The sequence below is a fragment of the Rhagoletis pomonella genome, unplaced genomic scaffold (assembly GCF_013731165.1).
Source record: "Rhagoletis pomonella isolate Grant_MI unplaced genomic scaffold, Rhpom_1.0 Rhpom_scaffold_00015, whole genome shotgun sequence".
NCBI lineage: Eukaryota > Metazoa > Arthropoda > Insecta > Diptera > Tephritidae > Rhagoletis > Rhagoletis pomonella.
The window spans coordinates 6,201,165-6,222,488 of record NW_023458569.1 but is presented as its reverse complement, the minus strand read 5'-3'; the positions used below and the strand labels follow the sequence as shown (position 1 = coordinate 6,222,488).

At 35.2% G+C, this 21,324-nt stretch overlaps 2 protein-coding genes across 2 annotated transcripts in view; one reads left to right on the top strand and one right to left on the bottom strand.

The window, feature by feature from the left end:
* Positions 1-11,162, top strand: part of LOC118749358 — a 14,760-nt gene extending 3,598 nt beyond the window's left edge. Inside the window, exon 3 of the mRNA XM_036484152.1 lies at positions 11,104-11,162. Within this exon, the coding sequence (XP_036340045.1) occupies positions 11,104-11,162 (59 nt within the window). The remainder of the gene's footprint in view (positions 1-11,103) is intronic.
* A 3,565-nt stretch (positions 11,163-14,727) lies between these two features.
* On the bottom strand, positions 14,728-21,052 carry LOC118749357. Its single transcript, XM_036484151.1, is given in 5 exon segments — positions 14,728-16,254; positions 16,256-16,884; positions 16,962-17,090; positions 17,148-18,066; positions 18,113-21,052. Coding segments are annotated over 5 exon segments (5,592 nt in total). The 5' UTR covers positions 20,975-21,052; the 3' UTR covers positions 14,728-15,201.
* Between the last annotated feature and the right edge of the window lie 272 nt (positions 21,053-21,324).

Below are 21,324 nucleotides of genomic sequence, written 5' to 3'. Positions count from 1 at the left end.
TTTTTTTGTAAAGAACGCCCGTTTGCTTTAAATTTGAAAAATACAATTATTTTTTTATTTTGTATACAGCTGTCATTTGTTACAAATGAAGAAAAGTCCAAGAGTTGCCAAGTATAAATAGCTTTATATCTATATATTAAAATAATAATTTACAATAATAATTTATTTAATTAATACTTTATTAAAATACAAATTTGAAGTGCAAATACATTTGTAAAACTGTTTATCACAAAATGTTATTAATTGTTTACAAGCATACTATAGTTTTCATGCATTTTGAGAATAAATAATCTAATATGTGTACATATATATCGTCGTTTAAAGTACAAAACCGCGTATCGTCATTCTGCAAAACCGTGTGACTGACATTGGCTGCCAAAAATTGGATTTGCTCACAAAAGCTCTTGGCTCAATTCTTATCCATTCGTCCTGAAATATACTAGCCAGAAATACGTTTGCTTTATAAAAAAGATAACCATTTTGAAATATCGGTGACTTTACTCTATAGAAAATAATTTATGCAATTACGCGGTTTTGCATTTTCTTGATACGCGGTTTTGTACTTTAAACGACGATATGTATAGCATGTACTTACGGCGGCCGCCGTAGCAGAGTGATTACATGTGCGTACTTCCACTCCATAGGACCATGGTTAAATACCTGGTCAGATCATAACCCAAAATAGCAGTCGTCCTTCGGCACGCAATGGCAAACCTTCGAGTATATTTCTGCCTTGAAAACTCTTCTTATAAAATCAGAACTCATGCCTCAAGTTTGAGCAGAAGTTCGGCCAAACACTTAGAAAAATATTTTAGCACCAAATATTTATTTGTTTACTTATTTTGAGGTTGATGGCAATCTTCTGGTTTTGATTTTGAGTACAAAAATTTCAACCCTGATACAACAAATAGTATTAGTACTGAATGATATTGACAGATTGCATTCCCATAAACGTCCAATCATACATGATTGAGTTCTCTTTTTGCATTCACATTCTCTATGTGAATGGGTGTCAACCATTCCATAACACACTACATATTTTGTGTTTACAATTTGTAACCAATCTCAAGAGTGGTTGTTAAATTTTTTACATCAAACAATCACATTTTCGAAACGAAAAAAATGAGAATGCACACTCAATTGATTCAATCATTACACAGCTCTGATTGTATTGCACAGAAAATACAACCATTTATTGAGTTATATTTTTTTGATCAAAAATAAAACTCATTTTTCGTTATTTTTTGCTCTGAAATAATAACTATTTTGTGAGTTGTTTTCTTTTTGATCAAAAATAATCATTATATTATGAGCTTTATATTATTATTATGTTATTATTGATCACAAGTTATCATTATTTTTTTAGTTTTATTTTTTTTCGTTTTTGTTATTATTTTTTTTTGCCTTTATAACAATTATATTCAACAATTTACATTGAGCTCGAGGCCGTTTTTTAAATCATAATTTTATTGTGGAAAAGCAACAATAATTTGAAAAAATGGTAGAAGTGATAGCTATTTCGGAAATCACCACATTTCCTCATCAGACTTCTTTCAGTAGGATTCGAACCGACGATCCCACTGACTCAGCCGGTTGCTTATGCACCGTGCTAAGTACGCCTTGTAAATTATCGTTTGCTTTTTTCCACTATTTTCATTTTTGTTATGCCAACACAATCAAGCGCAGCTATTCCGCTGCAATTCACTTGATCATGTGGTTGTTGGTATTGTTGGTTTATGTAAAAAATTCTATTTTTAGAATGTTTAACTTTTAGGTGTGCTCGTCCTTAAGTTATTTGTTTCTGTTTTTTTTGGCCTTTATAACAATTATATTCAACAATTTATATTGAGCTCGAGGCCGTTTTTTAAATCAAAATTTTATTGTGGAAAAGCAACAATAATTTGAAAAAATGGTAGAAGTGATAGCTATTTCGGATATCACCACATTTCCTCATCAGACTTGTTTCAATAGGATTCGAACCGACGATCCCACTGACTCAGCCAGTTGTCTATGCACCGTGCTAAGTACGCCTTGTAAATTATTGTTTGCTTTTTTCCACTATTTTCATTTTAGTTATGCCAACACAATCAAGCGCAGCTATTCCGCTGCAATTCACTTGATCATGTGGTTGCTGGTATTGTTGGTTTTTGCTAATAATTCTATTTTTAGAATGTTTAACTTTTAGGTGTGCTCGTCCTTAAGTTATTTGTTTTTTGTTATTTTTTGGCCTTTATAACAATTATATTCAACAATTTATATTGAGCTCGAGGCCGTTTTTTAAATCAAAATTTTATTGTGGAAAAGCAACAATAATTTGAAAAAATGGTGGAAGTGATAGCTATTTCGGAAATCACCACATTTCTTCATCAGACTTCTTTCAATAGGATTCGAACCGACGATCCCACTGACTCAGCCAGTTGCCTATGCACCGTGCTAAGTACGCCTTGTAAATTATCGTTTGCTTTTTCCACTATTTTCATTTTTGTTATGCCAACACAATCAAGCGCAGCTATTCCGCTGCAATTCACTTGATCATGTGGTTGTTGGTATTGTTGGTTTGTGCTAATAATTCTATTTTTAGAATGTTTAGGTGTGCTCGTCCTTAAGTAATTTGTTTTTGTTATTTTTTTTTAATAGAATTATTAGCACAAACCAACAATACCAATAACCACATGATCAAGTGAATTGCAGCGGAATAGCTGCTCTTGGTTGTGTTGGCATAACAAAAATGAAAATAGGGGAAAAAAGCAAACGATAATTTACAAGGCGTACTTAGCACGGTGCATAGGCAACTGGCTGAGTCAGTGGGATCGTCGGTTCGAATCCTACTGAAAGCAGTCTGATGAGGAAATGTGGTGATTTCCGAAATAGCTATCACTTCTACCATTTTTTCAAATTATTATTTTTTCGTCAGAAATAATGATTATTCTTTGAGGTTTATTATTTTGATCGAAAATAAAACTCATTTCTTGAGCGTTATTTTTTCTCTCAGAAATAAAAATTAACTTTTTAGTTTTATTTTTTTTTGGCAGATCGAAGAATTCAAAACGCCTCACTACACCTAGACTCAACTCATCACACCTCAACTTACCCTAACTCACCTCACCTCAACTCACCACACCTCAATTCACCCCAACTCAACTCAACTACCTTACCGCAAGTCACCTCAATTCACGTCATCTCAGTTCAGCGAAGCAAATCACAAATACATTTTATTTCTGAACTGATCAGCGCGTATTTGTAAGCAGAGTCCTGAAGAAAAAACCCCGCAGCGGGGTCAGTTACAATTGTCGCTTTCGTACTAGTTACATTACTAGTTCCAATAGCATATTATGCACCAGGTAGTAAGAAATCAGGCTATTGGTTACATATTGCAACTTCTAAAGGTTATTGGGTCGTTTTAGTATAATAGTGCTCCATTATTACAGAAAGGAATTTCATATTTATCATTTAAATACAAATAATAAATGTTGAATATTTATCCATGTTCTGTTTCCCAGATGTGACCACCACGCAAATATCGGACTGAAAAGTACCAAAATAAAGCAATACATATGTAGATACCCCTTTTTACATAACTACTACTTTTTAAATTTTTTCGGTACTTTTTAATTTTTTTTTTGTTTCTATGTTTATATAAATTCACATCAAATATCCCAGCACCCTGAGCGGTGCAAAACAAGCTACTTTTCGACTAGCTGGGAAGCAGACAGAAAATGGGAAAACTAATTCGAAAACTATGATTTCTATAGATTTTTGTACGGGATATACGATGGTACTATTGCGTTTTCCAAAATTTTCCCATTTGCATGTTGAAAATTTATATTTATTTTATTTATTTAAAAACTTTATTTGTAATTTTTCTGAATTATGGTAATTTTTAAAATTGTGCCTAGTTATCTAAGTTTGAAGATCAAGCCTTTTTACATATAAATCACTAATAAAAAAGGGACTTTTTTTACTTTTCCGAGTTATAAAGCCTTTTAGAGCGCAGCGAGTCATAATAATATTCTTATAACTTTGCAACTACTTGATGTTTAATTCTGAAACTTTCGCAAAAACTTCCCTAGATAGTAATCTACCACACTGTTTTAAAACAAAAAATATATTTCAAACGTAACACAACTTTTGCATTAGAAAACAAACACCCTCTTAATTCTGATAAAAAAGTTATAAACCTGTAGTTTTATTTGTACTGAGTATTAAGAAGTGGTGTTAAACTAAAATTCTTTGGAATAGTTTGTAGTTTATTGTATGAATTTCAAATCGATCGATACACAAACGACTGAGATATAGCGAGTTTAAATGACAATTTTGTTAAAATTATCATCAAGAATCAGTTCAGCCGAATAATAAAATTTCAAACGCCACGCTGCACAGTGCGGCCGAAATCCAAAAGTGCGGCCAAAATTCGAAGCTTTGAAGAAATGATTCCAAATTTCATACTAGGGGTTTACGGGGTCACTAATTACGAATCCGCTGACAGAATTTCAAAATTCAAAATGGCGGATCCAGTATGGCGTCTGGTAAATTTCGAGCTTTTTAATTAGATTTTTTAGGAAGATTTTGAGTATGCAGTTTTATAGCCCATTCAATTCTAGTGCCACCAAGTGCAAGTTTGAAGAAGCTAGGGCTTACCGTTGATTTTTGAGAATTTTTTTTGTGACGTTTTCTTCCATACGAAGTATTTTCGATGATAAATATGATGAAAATGAGCAACACCTTCAACAAAGTTTCTAAAAATCAACCGTAAGTCGCAACTACTTTAAACTTGCACTTTTTTATACCTAAATTAAATGGGCTACAAAACTGAATACCCGGAATCTTTCTGTGGAATCTACTTAATTAAAGAGTTCCAAATTTTTACATACAGGTGAAGCTAATATAAGCGTGTTAAGAAAAAATATATTAAAATTTCAGTGGCAGATTCGGGCACCTGAATTTTATTTTATTCAGTAGCTAATACTTTCTTAAGTAACCTTTAGTAGGTTTAAAGGTAGCAACCGACAGCGTTTTATTACTACCCAGCCAGCAAAGAAACGTAAACTTCGCCGACAGTGCAGTTTAGTTCAATTTTCCGTATCCGAAAACGCATACAAAAAACTCCTACAGTTATCATCAATTTTCGTATCCGGAAACAGTGCAGTTTAGTTCAATTTTCCGTATCCGAGAACGCATACAAAAAACTCCTACAGTTATCATCAATTTTCGTACCCGGAAAACGTTCGAAAAAGATGATGTCATTTGAAAGCAATAATTGTATTTTATTTTCTTAAGCTAAACATTTGAAACCATACATGCGTAGTCGGCAGTGGCTGAGCGTGCAGAGGAGTGTGCCGCTATTCGTTAGCTTCCAGAAGGTGCCGGGTTAGAATGCCGTCAGCCGCTTCCTAATTTTATTTTATTTCTTTTGAACCATGAAAAAGTATCTGTGAAGTGCAGAAGGAAAGCGTATTGAACGAAAAATTCTATCAGACAAATTTCAGAAAAAAACAGCCGAAAACGTATCCGTTTCACATACTATTGTCTGTACGTACGTTTCTGCCGCACACTTTAGTGGGAAAACGGATCGTCAAAGTATCCGGAAATGGAATCAGTAAACGGACAAAAATCCGCATTTCATCCACTTTTATGTCCTTTTTCGGATCGGTTTTGGGCTTTTTTGCTGGCTGGGTATTTCATTTAACAACACAAATTTGGTTAAAAAATAAAACCAAAAAAAAAACATATTTTTATTATTAAAAAAATTTCTGTTAGAGTGTTGATATTCACAAACATTTTTACGTATTTTACTAGCCTTCAGACGTAGATTCCATTTGGTTTTGTTGGACTTTTTCACGTTTACGACGTTTCCCTTTGAATCCACCTGATTGTTGTGCATGGGCGAAGGCCAAATTCCGACTGAAAATAAAGAAGGAACTTGGGGTGCACGCCGTTACTGTGAACGGTTTTCGCTTCTTAGAGGATCCCTTTAGCCAACTCAATAATGAAAAAACCCGATTTGGAAACTTTGTTTTTCCAATTTTGGCCGCACTTTTGGATTTCGGCCGCACTGTGCGCTGCAGCTTTTGAGCGTTCGATCACAGGAAAATAAATAGCACAGACGCGATTTTTCACATTCCCTTTTGGAATTGCTCGTTTCATTTACACACGGCGATTTGTGTGTATGCAATTGTTGTTGTCAGCTGTGAACAGCTTTTCAATTTACACAGACGAACGAGAGCACAAACGTGTTACCCGAACACGAGCAACCCGGTGCCCCTCTCCTTTCCTCGTCACGCTCTCTCCTACGAACGACGAGTTGCGGCAACAAAAATCGCCGTGTATAAATGAGCACTTAGTAGACTTGCGTTCGGTAGATTTGCGAGGTACCGGTATTCGACTCCCGAAAACTGGTGGCGTTGCACACATACATATGTGTTTACATATGTACATACTAGGGATGTTGCGAATGTGGAATTTTAGACATCCGCGGATGCGAATGCGTATGCGGATGTCATGTATTTTTAAGAAATAATTTAGGTGGGTAAGTTAAGTGATTTAGGTAAATAAAAAATGGAAAGGTTAATAATTTTTAATAATCTGCCTTATCCTGAGTTTTGCCCGAAAAAAAATTCACCCGAAAATTTGTATTCCGCCCATAACAAATATGTACATGAAACCCATAAGTGAAAGTGAACCGGTTCGGGGGAAATTAAACTCATGATAAGACTGAATGTCTTTTTAGTACTTGAATTCAAAAATTGGAACATTGTACTTAATAAAAACTTTTTGAAGGGTCGTAAATGAAACCTGCGCCACTATATAACTACTCGCTCGAGGCGATAAACTTGAAAAACTTGAAACTTGGCAAAATTGTAAATTCTTTTCGATTGACACTGCACCAGTTGAGAGGACTTTCAGTTATATTTATTTATATTTATTGCGGTGCAATAATTACTTTTTGAGAATTTTATCGGGGCTGCAAATGTCGGATGTATCCTCCTGACTTTCATCTTCACAATCTAGCATCATGGCACAATTGTTGTTTCAACACCGTTTTTTTCGAAAGAATTCTTCATTCTCATTATTTTTGGTTGTTTCGGAATTTGTCACGTCACGTTTTTCGATTTTAGTTTTTATAACTCATTTTTAATTCTTTCTTCTGTGACTGGTTAGATATACGTCTGTGTCTTGCACAATGTTCCAGGGACCGAAAATAACAGTTATTTTTTTCCGAGTTAAATTTGGCCTAATCTTTTTTATTCCGAAATAAACGTCCTATCCGGATAATAAAGAAACCGCTTATCCAAATTAAACAAATTTGGTATCATATGAAAGACTGAAATAGCTTTTAAACAGAAATAACTAATGAAGGTTACCACCTCTATTTATATTTTTTTATAACTTAATACTAAAGAAATTCATTTAAATACATACCTGACCCTAATTTGGATAAGCGGTTTGTTTACTATCCGGAAAGTACATTTATTGTGGAATAAAAAATATTTGGCCAAGTTTAACTCGTAAAAAAAATAACTGTAATTTTCGGTCCTTTCAATATTCGCATTCGCAAAATATCCGCATTAATTTTTGCGAATGCGAAAGCGAATGCGAATGTTAAAATTAATGCGGAAGCTCCGCGGTTGCGAATGCGAATGCGAATATTCGCAACAACCCTGGTACAAACCAGGGATGTTACGAATATTTGCATTTTAAGCCCTCCCTTCAACATTGGCATTTTTCGCGAATGTGTACATGATATTGTTGAATTGACTTGCAAATACGCGCTGATCAGTTCAGAAATAAAATGTATTTGTGATTTGCTTCCCTGAACTGAGATGACGTGAGTTGAAGTGACTTGAGGTAAGGTAATTGAGTTGAGTTGGGGTGAATTGAGGTGTGGTGAGTTGACGTGAGGTGAGTTGAGATGAGTTGAGGTGAGGTGAGGTGAGTTGAGTTGAGGTGTGGTGAGTTCAGTTTAGGTGAAGTGAGGCGTTTTGAGTTTTTCGATCTGCCAAAAAAAAATAAAACTCAAAAGTTAATTTATTTTCTAAGAGAAAAAATAACGCTCAAGGAATGAGTTTTATTTTCGTTCAAAATAATAAAACTCAAAGAATAATCATTATTTTTGATGAAAAAAATAAAACTCAAAAATAATGATTATTTCTGATCAAAAATATAAAACTCATAATATAATGATTATTTTTGATCAAAAAGAAAAAAACTCATAAAATAATTATTACTTCAGAGCAAAAAAATAACACTCGAAAAATGAGTTTTATTTTTGATCAAAAAGATATACATAACTCGATATATGATGTTTTTTTATAGCGATTAATTTAAAATCGAAATGTTATTCTTTGTTATACTTTTTATAGATATCGCTCAAAAATTTTGAAATCGTACGAGATTCATACAGAGCATGAAAGAACTTGCACATTTATATACTCGAAATTTTTCTACGATATTTTGACTCTTTTGATTTTTTCATTGAAATTTGTCAAATAATCATTATTTTAGGTGGTTGTAAAGCTCATACAGCTCAACGTTACATCGTCTGCGGTATTCGCCATCGCCAACGCGTAAAGGTCCGTAAATCTGTCGCAGAATCTTTCTTTCGAAAACTCCAAGAGCCACTCCATCAGATGTTCTCATTGTCCATGCCTCCGCGCCATACACCAGCACAGGCATATTGAGTGACTTATAGAGTGTGAGCTTTTTTTGTACGACGAGGGAGGACTTTACTTCTCAGTTGCCTACTCAGTCCAAAGTAGCACTTGTTGGCAAGAGTGATTCTCCGTTGGATTTCAAGGCTGACATTATTATTGGTATTAATGCTGGTTCCCAAATAAACGAAGTCGTCTACTTTTTCGAACTTGTAACTGTCAACAGTGACGTGGGTGCCAAGACGCGTATGCTCTGATTGTTTGTGTGATGACAGGAGATACATCGTTTTGTCCTCGTTCACCACCAGACCTATTCGCGTTGGCTCTCTCTCGATAATATCGATGTCGTCGGCATAGTTTTTAATTTTTATTGGCGGCCGCTGTGGTGTAGTGGTTAACAGTGCGCGCTATCACTACACAGAGCCTGGGTTCAAGCCCGATTCAACCCAACATCAAAAAATAAAAGCCAAAAAAGGTTTTTTCTGATAGTGGTCGCCTCTGGGCAGGCAATGGCAAACCTCCGAGTTTCTGCCATGAAAAACAGCTTCTCGTAAAGATACAATCGCCGTTCGGAGTCAGCGTAAAACTATAGGTCCTTGCTTTTTGTGTAACAACATCAAGGCGCGCCCCAATATTCGGAGGAGAAGCTCGGCCAAATACTTATGGCGTTTTCACTCTCGAAAAAAATTTCACCTTATATGGCAACATTATCAGAGTGCAACATTTTAAAGAAAGAGCACGCAATATGCATGTGAAGATGCCGAGAAAGGAACACGAAAACTTGACAGCCCTGTCGCAGGGCAGAATAAATGCAACATTATTTCGAAAAAAGAAAACGCTATAACGCTGTTTTTTTGTAAGTATAGCTCACTGTCTAACAAAACCCATACTAATAAATCCAAATTTCCAAGTTTCATAAAAATATCACGATTTTTATTCAGAATTCGTAGACATTTTTTGGGTAAACATTTTGTAGGCCGTTGATTCTAGTACAATAAGGTGCAAGTTTGAAGTATCTAAAAAATACCATTGGTTTTTTGAATTTTTTTGTTGATGGTGTTGCGCACATTCTTCCATATAACAAATGTTCGCATTTTATTTTATATAGAAGAAAATGCGCAACACCATTGTTGATTTTTTTTTTGATTTTTGAAATGTTGGTTTATTTTTGTTATACAATGGGCTAAAATAAATATTATTTTAAAAATATAAAAAATAAATAAAACACATGACCCAAACCGGGCAATATTTTGTTGCGGGATGTAGTTTTATAAATGTGGAATTTAATGAAGGGATCTCAATGATAAACTATATTCAAGGCACATTAAGGAGGTAGTAGCATAAGAACAAAAACAACTCTTAAGTTATTTTGTTGTTCCTTCCTTTCTCTAAAGTGTCAAAAAAGCATTCTGACTTTTTTATGATCAAAGCAGGGACGGTTATCATTGTGAGTAAAATAATTTAAGTCAACATTCAATCATTATTTTATGATTTTCATTTGTTTCGCATAAAAATAATAATTATTATTGAGTTTTATTTTTCGCCCAGAGATAATAATTATCGAGTTTTATTTTTCCAAAAATGATTATCTCTGAAATTTAAAAGGCCATACAGACGCAACCAACTGAAATTTTGACTTGCAAATGTTGGGATATATTCCTTTTAATAGGATTTCGCTACCTCTGAAGAGGATACGTCGTAAATCATTGTGGTATAGCTTTGGAGTTTTTTGAATTTGGAATAATCATTATTCTTAAGTGGAAAACTAATAATAACTACGTATTATCTTTGAGCGAAAAAAATAAAAATCATAAAATAATCATTATTTTCGATCGAAAACCCAAAATCGGGCAATAATAATTTCCTTTGAGCGAAAAAATAAAACTCAAATATTATTATATTTAATCCTTTTTGCTTAAACTCGAGACATTAAAAACATTGTAAATTGCAGTAGGACGCACGAAGAAAAATACGTCAGTATGGTTAAAACGATTTTGTAAAAACAAATTAAAATGATTTGATATTTTAGAGACCAAATATAAAAAAAAAAATCATATGCTCTACAGCTACTTCCTGTTCAATATGCCTAGGTTACGTTAAATTAAGTCTTACCCAATGAATCTGTACAATGAATTGAACAATAAACACACTGCAGTAGACAAAAATAGTAGGACTGTTCAGGATCTTGTGCATATGCTCTTTTATTTGCATTTGTAAATTCACAACAATAAAATATAGACGGTTGCCGTGGTAGAAAACATAAAATTTGCAAATACAATACCAATTGCAAGACCAAGACCATTTCCACAACATCCTGAACAACCCTAGTGTTTTTTTCGGGTACGGGAAAAGAGAGGTAATGGCATTGACGGAAAAAGTGAAAAGTACAATTGAGCTTAAAAACGTTACACTTTATGTCATTAACTTAGTACAATTAAAAAATCTCAAATATTAGCACTGCCGCCAACTGGTATGATGTTACTAGTATTTCCACTGCTAGGTGCTGATTCATAGCGGGAAAATTCCAATTTCCTAGGACTTAGCCGTGGTGAAAATACAAGTTGGTAGCAGGAAGAAGAACGAACTACTATGTCGTTGAGCTGAAACGCAAACTGGTAGTATTCTAGTTCACAACTACCCTGCAGAAGAAACTTATGAATTGATAAAAAATAACCCACTTGTAGTTAGCTTTTTTGCGGGTAAAATGTATAACTTGTAGTTAGCTACAAAAGCTAACTTGAAACTAGTTGACAAGTAATGCAGGAGATAGTTCTCTTTAAACGCGTTTCTATTTAAATATCCTGCACTTCTCAAATACTTTTTTGAATTCAGGACAAATAAAAGGTAGATCGAAATTTCATATTATCATTTTGAAATTAGGTCTGACGAAGTTCCAATATGAGACCACCTACAGCAGAATATGTAAACAAATATGAAATGCAATAAAATAAATAATAAAATATTTTGTTTTTCCTATTGATATTTTATGTCCAAAAGTAGTTAGTTACAAGTTAGTTGCATGAAACGCAGAGGTAACCAAACTTTCACGGCCATCGTCATATAAATATAGTTAGCTTTCGTCAAAGAAAGTATACAGATAATAGTGCTCCTTCCTAATCAACTTAAAGTTAGCTTATAGTTAGATACATTTCCTGCAGGGCTGCAGGTAGCTTTCCCTGCAGAATATTTACACACATACATATGTACATATATGTATGTATAAGCTACATTGAAAAAAGAGTCAGCTGAAAATATTTCCCCCAACACAAGGTTTGTTAACTATAACCATTTGGTACTATTACCAAATCATGATTGACAGAAACACAAGGTGCATTCTTTTGCATCAAAGCTACAATAGAACACTCGGTAAAGTAACGAAACACATACCTACAAAGCAACAACACAAATTCGGCTATTTTTCCGAGTTCAGGTTGGTTAATAAATACGCGACCCGTTGCGTAGTGTTTTTAAGCAAGAAAACACTACTCTATTATGCATTTTTTATGAGAAAGTGCTTAGGGAAATTTTTGGTTTCCTTGTGTACATACTTGATTTATACACCCAGAAAAAAGGCGGGTAAAAGTATTTCTCTCAACACATGATTTAATAACTACCTATAACTTAATAATGTAACTATAACCAAATTACATATGTGTTGAGAGAAATATATTTAGCTGACTTTTTTCTGGTGTATATTAGTCAAATACATATATATAAAGATTACTCAAATGCCTCCCAAAATTACACATTTTAATTGGTTTTGTGCATAAATCCCAATAAACTAATCACACGTTTCTTGCTAGATACTAACAGGGTTGCTTAAGTAGCTAAAAAAAATTTACCCGAGTTGAGCGTTCTTTAGCCACTCGTTTACAAAGAAACGAAGCTATATTTGATTATTGGTTAGTTGACGTAGTTAAAATGTTTTTTCAAAATAGTATATGAACATACAAGCACAAATGCGTACATATAAGTAAAAGTCTGGCCATTTTTAATGCACTCATGCGAATAAAAATACAGATTTTTATCTTATGTTTTGACTTAAATTAAAAAAAAATTACAATTAAAAACACTATTTATAATTTTACTTTAAAGCAAAACTTAAACCAGTGAATTATTTTTAACACAACCATATAATCGTTTTTTTACTGCAGCACTTAAAACAGAATATGCAACTTTCTATTTACTTATATTAAAATTTTTACATATTTTTAACTACTTTTACTTTATGAGATTCTTCCTATAGTACAAGGTTTCCAATGGCAACAAAAAATGTGCAATTTTTGTTTTATGTCTTTTGTTATATACATACATATCGCTCATTTATTTCAATACTGTCATCACTAAAAAAAACCAAAAACTCAAAAAAACACAGCTTTAAAGTTTTGAGTTGATATGCATGTACATACCCCCATAGTAAAAATGAAGATAGACTTTCTTTTAATGAGCTATTGTTAACTGATAAAGCTATGAAATTTTTACACAACATACATAGAAGAACAGGTAGCGGTAATTTCTGCATAGTCGATTTTGTATATTTCGTATAGTGTGTAGCTATTAAAGTAAATGAGCGATTTGTAAATATTGGGAAGAGAACACTGAAATTGTGCCGGAACATGTGACTTTAATATTTTCACCAAAAAACATGTATAAGATGTCGCGCCCTAAAACGGCATTTCCACGTGACCGAATTACGAACGGCGAATCAACCTGCTTACACGACACGTTCCTTGATTCACTTTGCAACTCTGCTTCTTGTTTTTTGCTTTTCTTTATTGTTTAATGTGTTGTTTATTGTGCATTTCAACGATGGAGAAAAAATGTGTAGTGGTTAATTAGCTAAATCAATAGTTTTAACGAATCTAGCTATTTTTTCAATGTTTGTGTTCGTGGGGATGTGTGTGGTGTATGTGTTTTGACAGCCGTTATCGATAAAAATTAGAGAAGACAACGATTTGTTCTTGATTCGCATGGTGATTGGATCTGAATCACCTACGAATGAAGTGGTTCGCTCTCAAAATGTTGTATGGCGAATTACGTGATTCGGTTCGTAATTGGGGCGCCAATCACGAATGAGAGAGCGAATTACGAATGGGAGAGCGAATCACTTGCCCTGGAAACATCGTTTAAGTCATGGCTCCGAAATGGTTCATTCTGAAATTATGTACACATAATGTATTTCTCGCTAGCTTTGCCATTTACGCTTTCATGTTCGCTTTCATTAATTTCGAAAGGTAGCGCATATGTACATTAGGGTGGTCCAAAAATGCATGTGAAAAAGTAAAGTCAGAATTTTTACGCTCTCACCCTCTAGGATTGTTCCATACCGAAAAAAGTATACCCTTATTTTTTCATTTTGAAATCAATAAATATTTATTTTTTTTACGAAAAAATTTATTTTTCCCTTATAAAAATACAAGTTTTTTAGCTTTCAAAATAAAAAATAGGGGTATACTTTTTTCGATATAGAGCAATCCTAAGCGGTGAGAGCATTTCAATTCCGACTTTACTGTTTTTGGACCACCCTAATGTACATGCATATGTACATGTCGTTACTTTAATATATACATAAGTAGAAAGGCCCTATCTCACATCGTGGCTGAAATATACTCATGAGTCGATATACTCACGAAACTATATAAAAATTTAGTAATATAGTAAAACTGCGTTTTTAATTTTTCACTCTGACGTCAGGATTTTTTTTTTCAAAGAACTTTAAAATTTTAAAGATATGATTAATTAAACAAATTATTTAAAAAAATCAGTGCAATGTAGAATATCAATATGGGTACCAAATGAAAGAGAAAATTCTGTAGAATTTAGAAACAATAACGTTGTTCGGTTTACATGTACATGTATTGAAAATGTGCTTTTAATAAATTTAATATTTTTATGAAAACAATGTTTGCAGGACGAAATTCGACGATGAGGTCGTGCGTAGTCACACAATAATTAAAAACAAAATATTGTAAAGTGCATTTTCCAAACCCATTCGTCGTTATGCACCAAAAAATTTATTCTGTTTTAATTCTACAGAATTTTTTGTTTTATATGATACCCTTATTGTTATCCTACAATTCACCGAATTTTTTAAATAATTTTTTTAAATAATCATATTTTTTAAATTTCAAAGTCCTTTTAAAAAAGTCCTGACGTCAAACAGAAGAACTAAGTACGCAGTTTTACTATAATTTACCCATAGTTTCGTGAATATATTAATTTTTTTGTGTGTAAAATTTACTGTCCTACGGTGTCATGATACATTTCATCGAATTTTAAGTCCCCACATCGTTATATGCAATAAACATTTTAGCTAGTTACGGCTTTTTGGCATTTCAGCGACGATGTGAGATTGGGGCCTTTCTATATTAAGGTAACGATATATGTATATCTACTTCTGCAGCTATCGAAATTCTCACCTCTACCTGTCTTCTTATATTTGGACCTTCTTCAATTCCCGTTCCCTGAACCTGGCTATCAGGCATTGCAATATCCAACGGTGTATGTACTTTTTTAATAAACGATTACCATAATGGGCCCTAAAATTTACTCTTCAACACATATTACGCGCGACATCTTTAACCGCGTCGTCATTCTCATCTCTAACTGCGATATTATCCTCATCGTCGTGGACTGCCATAGGCAAATCCACCTCTTGTGCATGCACCACAACGCTAAGCGCATTTTCATTCATATCACACTGTAAAACATATAAGTCACTATCACTAACTAAAATTTCTTTTAGGCTAATTAATACTACGTCACGATCTTCTTTCTCTTCTTCATCGCCATCTTCGGGGTCTAAAGCGACTCCGGCTTGTCGATACATCTCCGCTAATGCTTCTTCAACGCTCAATTCGCGCTCCAGTTTTTCTGGAACATTTTGGATTGTATTACTGGTGGCGCTAATTTCGAAGGAACTACCTAAGGCAATTTTACAAAGGTCACTTAGCTTTGGTATTCTGCTATTTATATCATCTTCAGTACGGTGAATTTTTGAATCATATTCTATGAAATTTTCTCTCTCAAGAAAGTCCAGCAGTATTTGTTTTAAACTCGGTACTCTATTCTCCTTGCTAGCTCCTAATGATGCATTAAAGAGATATTTGATTTGGGATTGAATTTCGCCTATTTCAAGGCCAGTCTCCAAATACTCCATTTCGCATAACTTATCACATCTTTCTAATCTGCTTGTCTCTACAAACACGTTCCCCACCTCATACCCCAAAGAGTCTTTTACATTCACAGGAGCTTCCAAATTTGATTCGTCATTAAATACAACACTTTCTTCTGCTTGCATCGGCTCGTTATCTTCCGTAGTCTTATATCCATCATGGTATTTTTTATCTTCCGAAACATTTGTATTAATGCTGGCATGTGCATACCTTTCATCTTCGTATACATTTTGGTCAGTCTTCTTAAGGCTGGTTTCCTCTTGCTCATGTTCATCACTACCCCTTCCTAATGTTTGTTTCAAGGTCTTGATATCATTTTCTGTTATAGTTCTGACCGGAACATCGTACCTTTTATCTCTGCTGTCATCTTGGGTATAAAAGTCTGCATCAATATGTTTTTCTTTTGCAATTGCTTGGAAATTATTACTCGACTCACTTTGCTTGACGTTGAGAAAGCTCCTTTTCTGATTCTTTCATTTCATTAGAATCGCTATATGTCGTCCTCGTATTACTTTTGGTATCTTCGTCAGAGGATAAGTAAGAAGATGACGAGGATAGTATTTTTAATTTGTAACCACAAGATGTTGCAGATGAATCGGAACTTCCCGACGAGTAGCAGTCTGGGGATTTATCATCAAAGTCAACTGACTTTTCAAAATAGTGTCTTGGTGATTCAGGAAAATATTCAACGAATTTTTTAGCTCTAAACATTTCAACACTATTTTCCATCTCATATACATCTAAATTTGTTAATCTTTCAGACTGTTGATCACATAATTCACAATTTCTAGTTATCCCTGGCGAATCCGCTCTTACCGATTGTTCGCTTTTTTCTATATTCATCTCGATCTGCGGATTTTTGACCCTCTCCGTATGTAAATGATCTTCGACGATTCGGTACACATTCTCTCCAGAACTGTTTAACCGAATCTTCTCATCTTTTGATGGGAAAACAATGTCCAATGTGGGTTCTCTATTCTCAAAGTTATGCATAGCCATTTCAACACTCGTATTGCTGGTTTTTTCAACTGTACAGCGACAAACCCAATTTCTATTGTTTTACTCTGTTCGGAATGTGCACATGATTTTTCTGTTTCATCTTCTGAGAGCTGTAATTTAGTTCGTTTGACTCGATTACCATTATCTGTATTGAAATTCGATGTTCCAGTTCTTTCTTCACCCACCTTTTCTGTTTCAAAAATTTGCTCCTTAAGTACTTCCATATTCTGTGAAGATGGAGGTATTTCATAAGGAGGCCCGTCAAGGACTTTTGTCGACTCAATAAAATTTTTATTTTCAACATCAAAAATTTCAGTTTTCTAGCTTTCTATTCTCTCTACAACAATATCTTTACTTGGCGCGTTTTCTGCAACAAAATGACGCAAAGAGTTAAGATACGTGCAATGTTCAGCCGTCTTAATTCCATACAGTAGTTGCTCATTAAGTGAGCTTTCAGCAAAAATATCAGCTGATTTTTTACATTCCTCATTATTTTCAATTACTTGTGCTTGGTTTGGGGGCGGAATATCTGATATTGCTTTCAACATTTCATTGGGAATTTCAATTTCCTTCTTTGGAGCTGTATTCATTATTTTAGGTTCAGTAATGTCTTTCTTAAAATTTGCTCTATTCAAGAGCTTAATCCGAAATATCTCGGAATTTATTAAACATATAGTCAAGCATTTTAGAGTTTTCGGATTAAAAAACTTAAATTGGTTTTCAGCTCTACTAGAAAATTGCTTTGTAACTTTCCTCTTGATTACAGGTAAAGGGCTCTCCGCCACTGGGGCAATGTGTTGTTGCATGAGGAGAGTTGAATCCAGCCGTTTACCTCTTATAATAAGGTGGCGCCGTAAAGACCGTAAAGTTCTTTGGTAGAATGAATATTTGCTTGGTTTCAGATGAATCTGCTTTCCTTTCCCCTTTCTACAGGGCTTTGTTGAGACCACAGCAAAATTTAAATCGCTATCTAAAATTTGCCCTTGATTTCGTAATTTATTACCACCTTCATATTTTATTAAATCCGAATATTTTCGTTTGTAGAATTTTGAAAAACTTTTAAGTTTATGTATTATATCAATATAAGTTTGGGGATTACGTTTTGCAAACGTTTTATTTATTCTATTTTGAAGAATAGTTCCGGAATCAGTCAGTTTGTTAGCCATATTAATTGTGCCAATATTGCTCTCATTTCTAACAGCAACTTTGAGGTCAAAATCGTTCCCTATTTTATTAATAAATGTCTTGTATTCTCATTATTACGCCATCCGTGCATGGAGGCGGTATATTATGGTTTTTTCGTGATAGTTGAACGCTTTTTATTTTAAGTTCATCAATCTCTTTTTCAACATCAAAATTATTATAGTGTATATCTTCGCTTTTAGATTTCATATTCATATCGACCTTGAAGACCTTTGCTGCGCTCGAAAAAGCTGGCGTTGAACTACTAGACCTTTCGATATCGATGATGATATCAGGCAAACTTATGCTTACATTTCGATTTGTCTCTACATCTGTTGATCTGCCTACATTAACGTCATCGTGCGTTTTGGAACGTATATTTGATGCTGAGGTATTTGATGGTTGTTGCGGTGTTCGACTTATTTCCTCGAAATCGAGGGTGATTGAGACTGGTGTATATGCCACACTTGGGAGTCCTGATACGCAAAGCATTTTATTTGATATCTTAGCAAGTTTCGTTTTGCCTTCTGTGCCAATTATCTGTCCATCGAAATGCGGTGTGTCAGACAACTTCCGCTCATCCGTGAATTCAAAATCTTCTTCATCTTCATTCCAAGTACTCAGAAAATCACGCAGACTAGAGTAAATCTTAGTTGTTGGCGTAAGTGGAGTGCCAGTCTTATCTGCACTCTCTTCCGCCGTCTTTTGGCTATATATGATTGCATTGCTGAGACGCATCCCACTCTCAAGTCGGAAGTTGCTTGCAGAGTTGCTCATATCTGTAGTCAAATGGTCGTTTATGTTCGTGAGCGTCGTTTCAGCTATAAAACAGTTCTCATCTACTATTTCTGGCGGCTTTCGAAAGTCAGTTAGTGAACTTTTCACTTGAGTGGACTGTATGTAGGGAGGTGGCAAATTTGGTAGCTGCTCAACACGTTGTACTAAACTTTCACACCGTTGTAGTAACGCCGGCACTTGAACTGGGCTAATGTAGGTATCATAAGCAGTCTGCATGTTGAGATCATTATAATAAACAGTTGAGATGTTACTATGTGGCGTAATATTTGGATTGAGCGGTTGATGTGAAACTACGGTAGCTGGTGTTATAGGGTTTTCATATTGCTGATTGTGGGTAACACCTACCGGGTAAGAATGATAATTTATATTTGTGGTCTCATAGGTAGGCGTCGTTCTAGCATAGATATCATTAGTATTGACCTTGGCTTTGGTACCATGTCCATAATCAAGCATTCCATACTTCCCTGCGGTATTGCTGTTGCTGTTTTCACTTGCGGTTTGCGTGTGTGAGCTGTATACATTAGGAAGAAGGTGAGGATGCTGTGCATTGCGCGGATAGTAACAATTCTGTTGCTGATATGGTTGTGAGCAACAACTTTGGCGATCAGTGACTGAAGCTGCAGAAGGTGGAAAGGGATGGTGATATGCGAGTGAAGGATGCGTAGGTGCTGGTGCTATAGCGGTGGGGACGCCGGTCGGAGGTAACGATGCGTGGTGCGAGTACGCGTGCAACAAACTATCGTTAAGTGCGGGTACAAGGTACGGTGTGGAATGAGGCGAATTCGGCCAGAAGGTATGACCAACCGCATTCGTTGTCATATACTGTAGGTGAGGATTGTAATAAGAATTGTACTTATCATATTTGTTGCTATATTTCTCAGGTGTGTAATATATATCACGACTGGGGGCGACAGCGGTATTCGGCGACACGTAGCTTGCATTCGTGGGTGGTATGGTGGCAGTTGGAATGGCGTTTGAATGCCCTGACGGGGAACGATAATTACCCTTACTATACTCCATACTCCAGTGCCATGACGAAGATGTTGATGTCTTATGATAGGTATCGTTCCGTATTTCAGACACATATTGTGGTGGTTCAGCGGACAGATTTGCGGGTTGTGTAGATGTGTAAAATGGTGACTGTGCAGCCGTAGTCACTACAGTGTACAGATATTTATCGAAATAAGTTGCGCCGACGTTGCTGCTGTTACTTGTAGTACCGATGTTGATACCAACTGCCATAGCTGTGTTGCCAAAAGGCACCCCTAGACGTTGCTGCGGTTCGCGCGCATTCGTGACCGCAGTCAGTGGATTCCTTTGCGACGAACTTCCACCGTACACAGCACCCTGGAACGTATTTCCACTGTAATTCTGTTGAAAATTTTGCGCGTACGGCGCTTCGTTTGTGGTCTCTAACGGTTTATCACTGTAATCGATATTGTATTTTGCCAACTTCGTGGATAATTTGTTTTTGTAGGGATCAAAATAAACCATGGAGCTACTTGTTTGCGACGGCTGCGGATAGAATGGCGTTGCGGTGGCCTGTGGTTTTACGTACGTGCTCGCCTCACTACTACGTTTCGAATTATACAGACCAGTCTCACTATTATAAATATGGTTGATGTTGCTGTTGGTAGTTTTGTTGTGATGCTGTGTCGCCGGTTGCATGGAAATTTTACTTGACTTTTCCAATTCCGTGTAGAATGCTGTCGGGTGCCGCATGCCTAAAAAATTGCGCTCGATATTGGTGGATTGTGGGTTGTCATTACCCGCCAAGAAGGCACAGGAGTCACAGGTACTTTTATGCTGGGGCGCAGAGGGCTGCAGCAATGGATCTGTCAATTGATATGAATGTGAGGGATGGTCCTGCTGTAGGTGTGAGTAATATTGTTGTAACTGTTGTTGCTGCTGCTGGAAAGTCTCATTGTTGTACGGCGTTACTGCAGCGATTGTGGCCACTGGTGTAGGTTCTACCATGCCCACAGGTGTGTTAGAGTGCGAATCCGAATAGCGGATGTGACTGTTATTGTTTCCAATCGATGTGGGATTGGTAGGGGTATTGGTAGCACTCGCGTAGCCACTACTGCTGTTGCTGCTCCCGCAACTAATTTTGTTGCTGGCAACGGTGCCCAGTGGCATTTCCTTAATAGATTTGACGGTAATTGCATCCATGTCAGCCTAATCCAGGTTTCCAGAAAACCGCAATTTTCGGTTTCTTATGAGCAAACTGTAAATAAAGTTAAAGCAGTATTCGTGAGTAAGCTAAATAAATGTATGCTTTGAGTAGCCTGAAAAGTATGAGTTTTAAAAACAAATCGTGCAAGCAAAATGGGTACGTGTCGAAGTTTACATTATAACTATTTAAAGTAATTATTAAACTAATTATCCGCATCATTAAAAATGCATACATGAAGTTTTAAATGTTATATTGCGTGTTGTTTTCCTTACTTTGGTTTATAAACTAAAAATGCGCATCCACTTTCACAGAAAGCCTTTAAACGAATATTGAAAAAATTAAACTT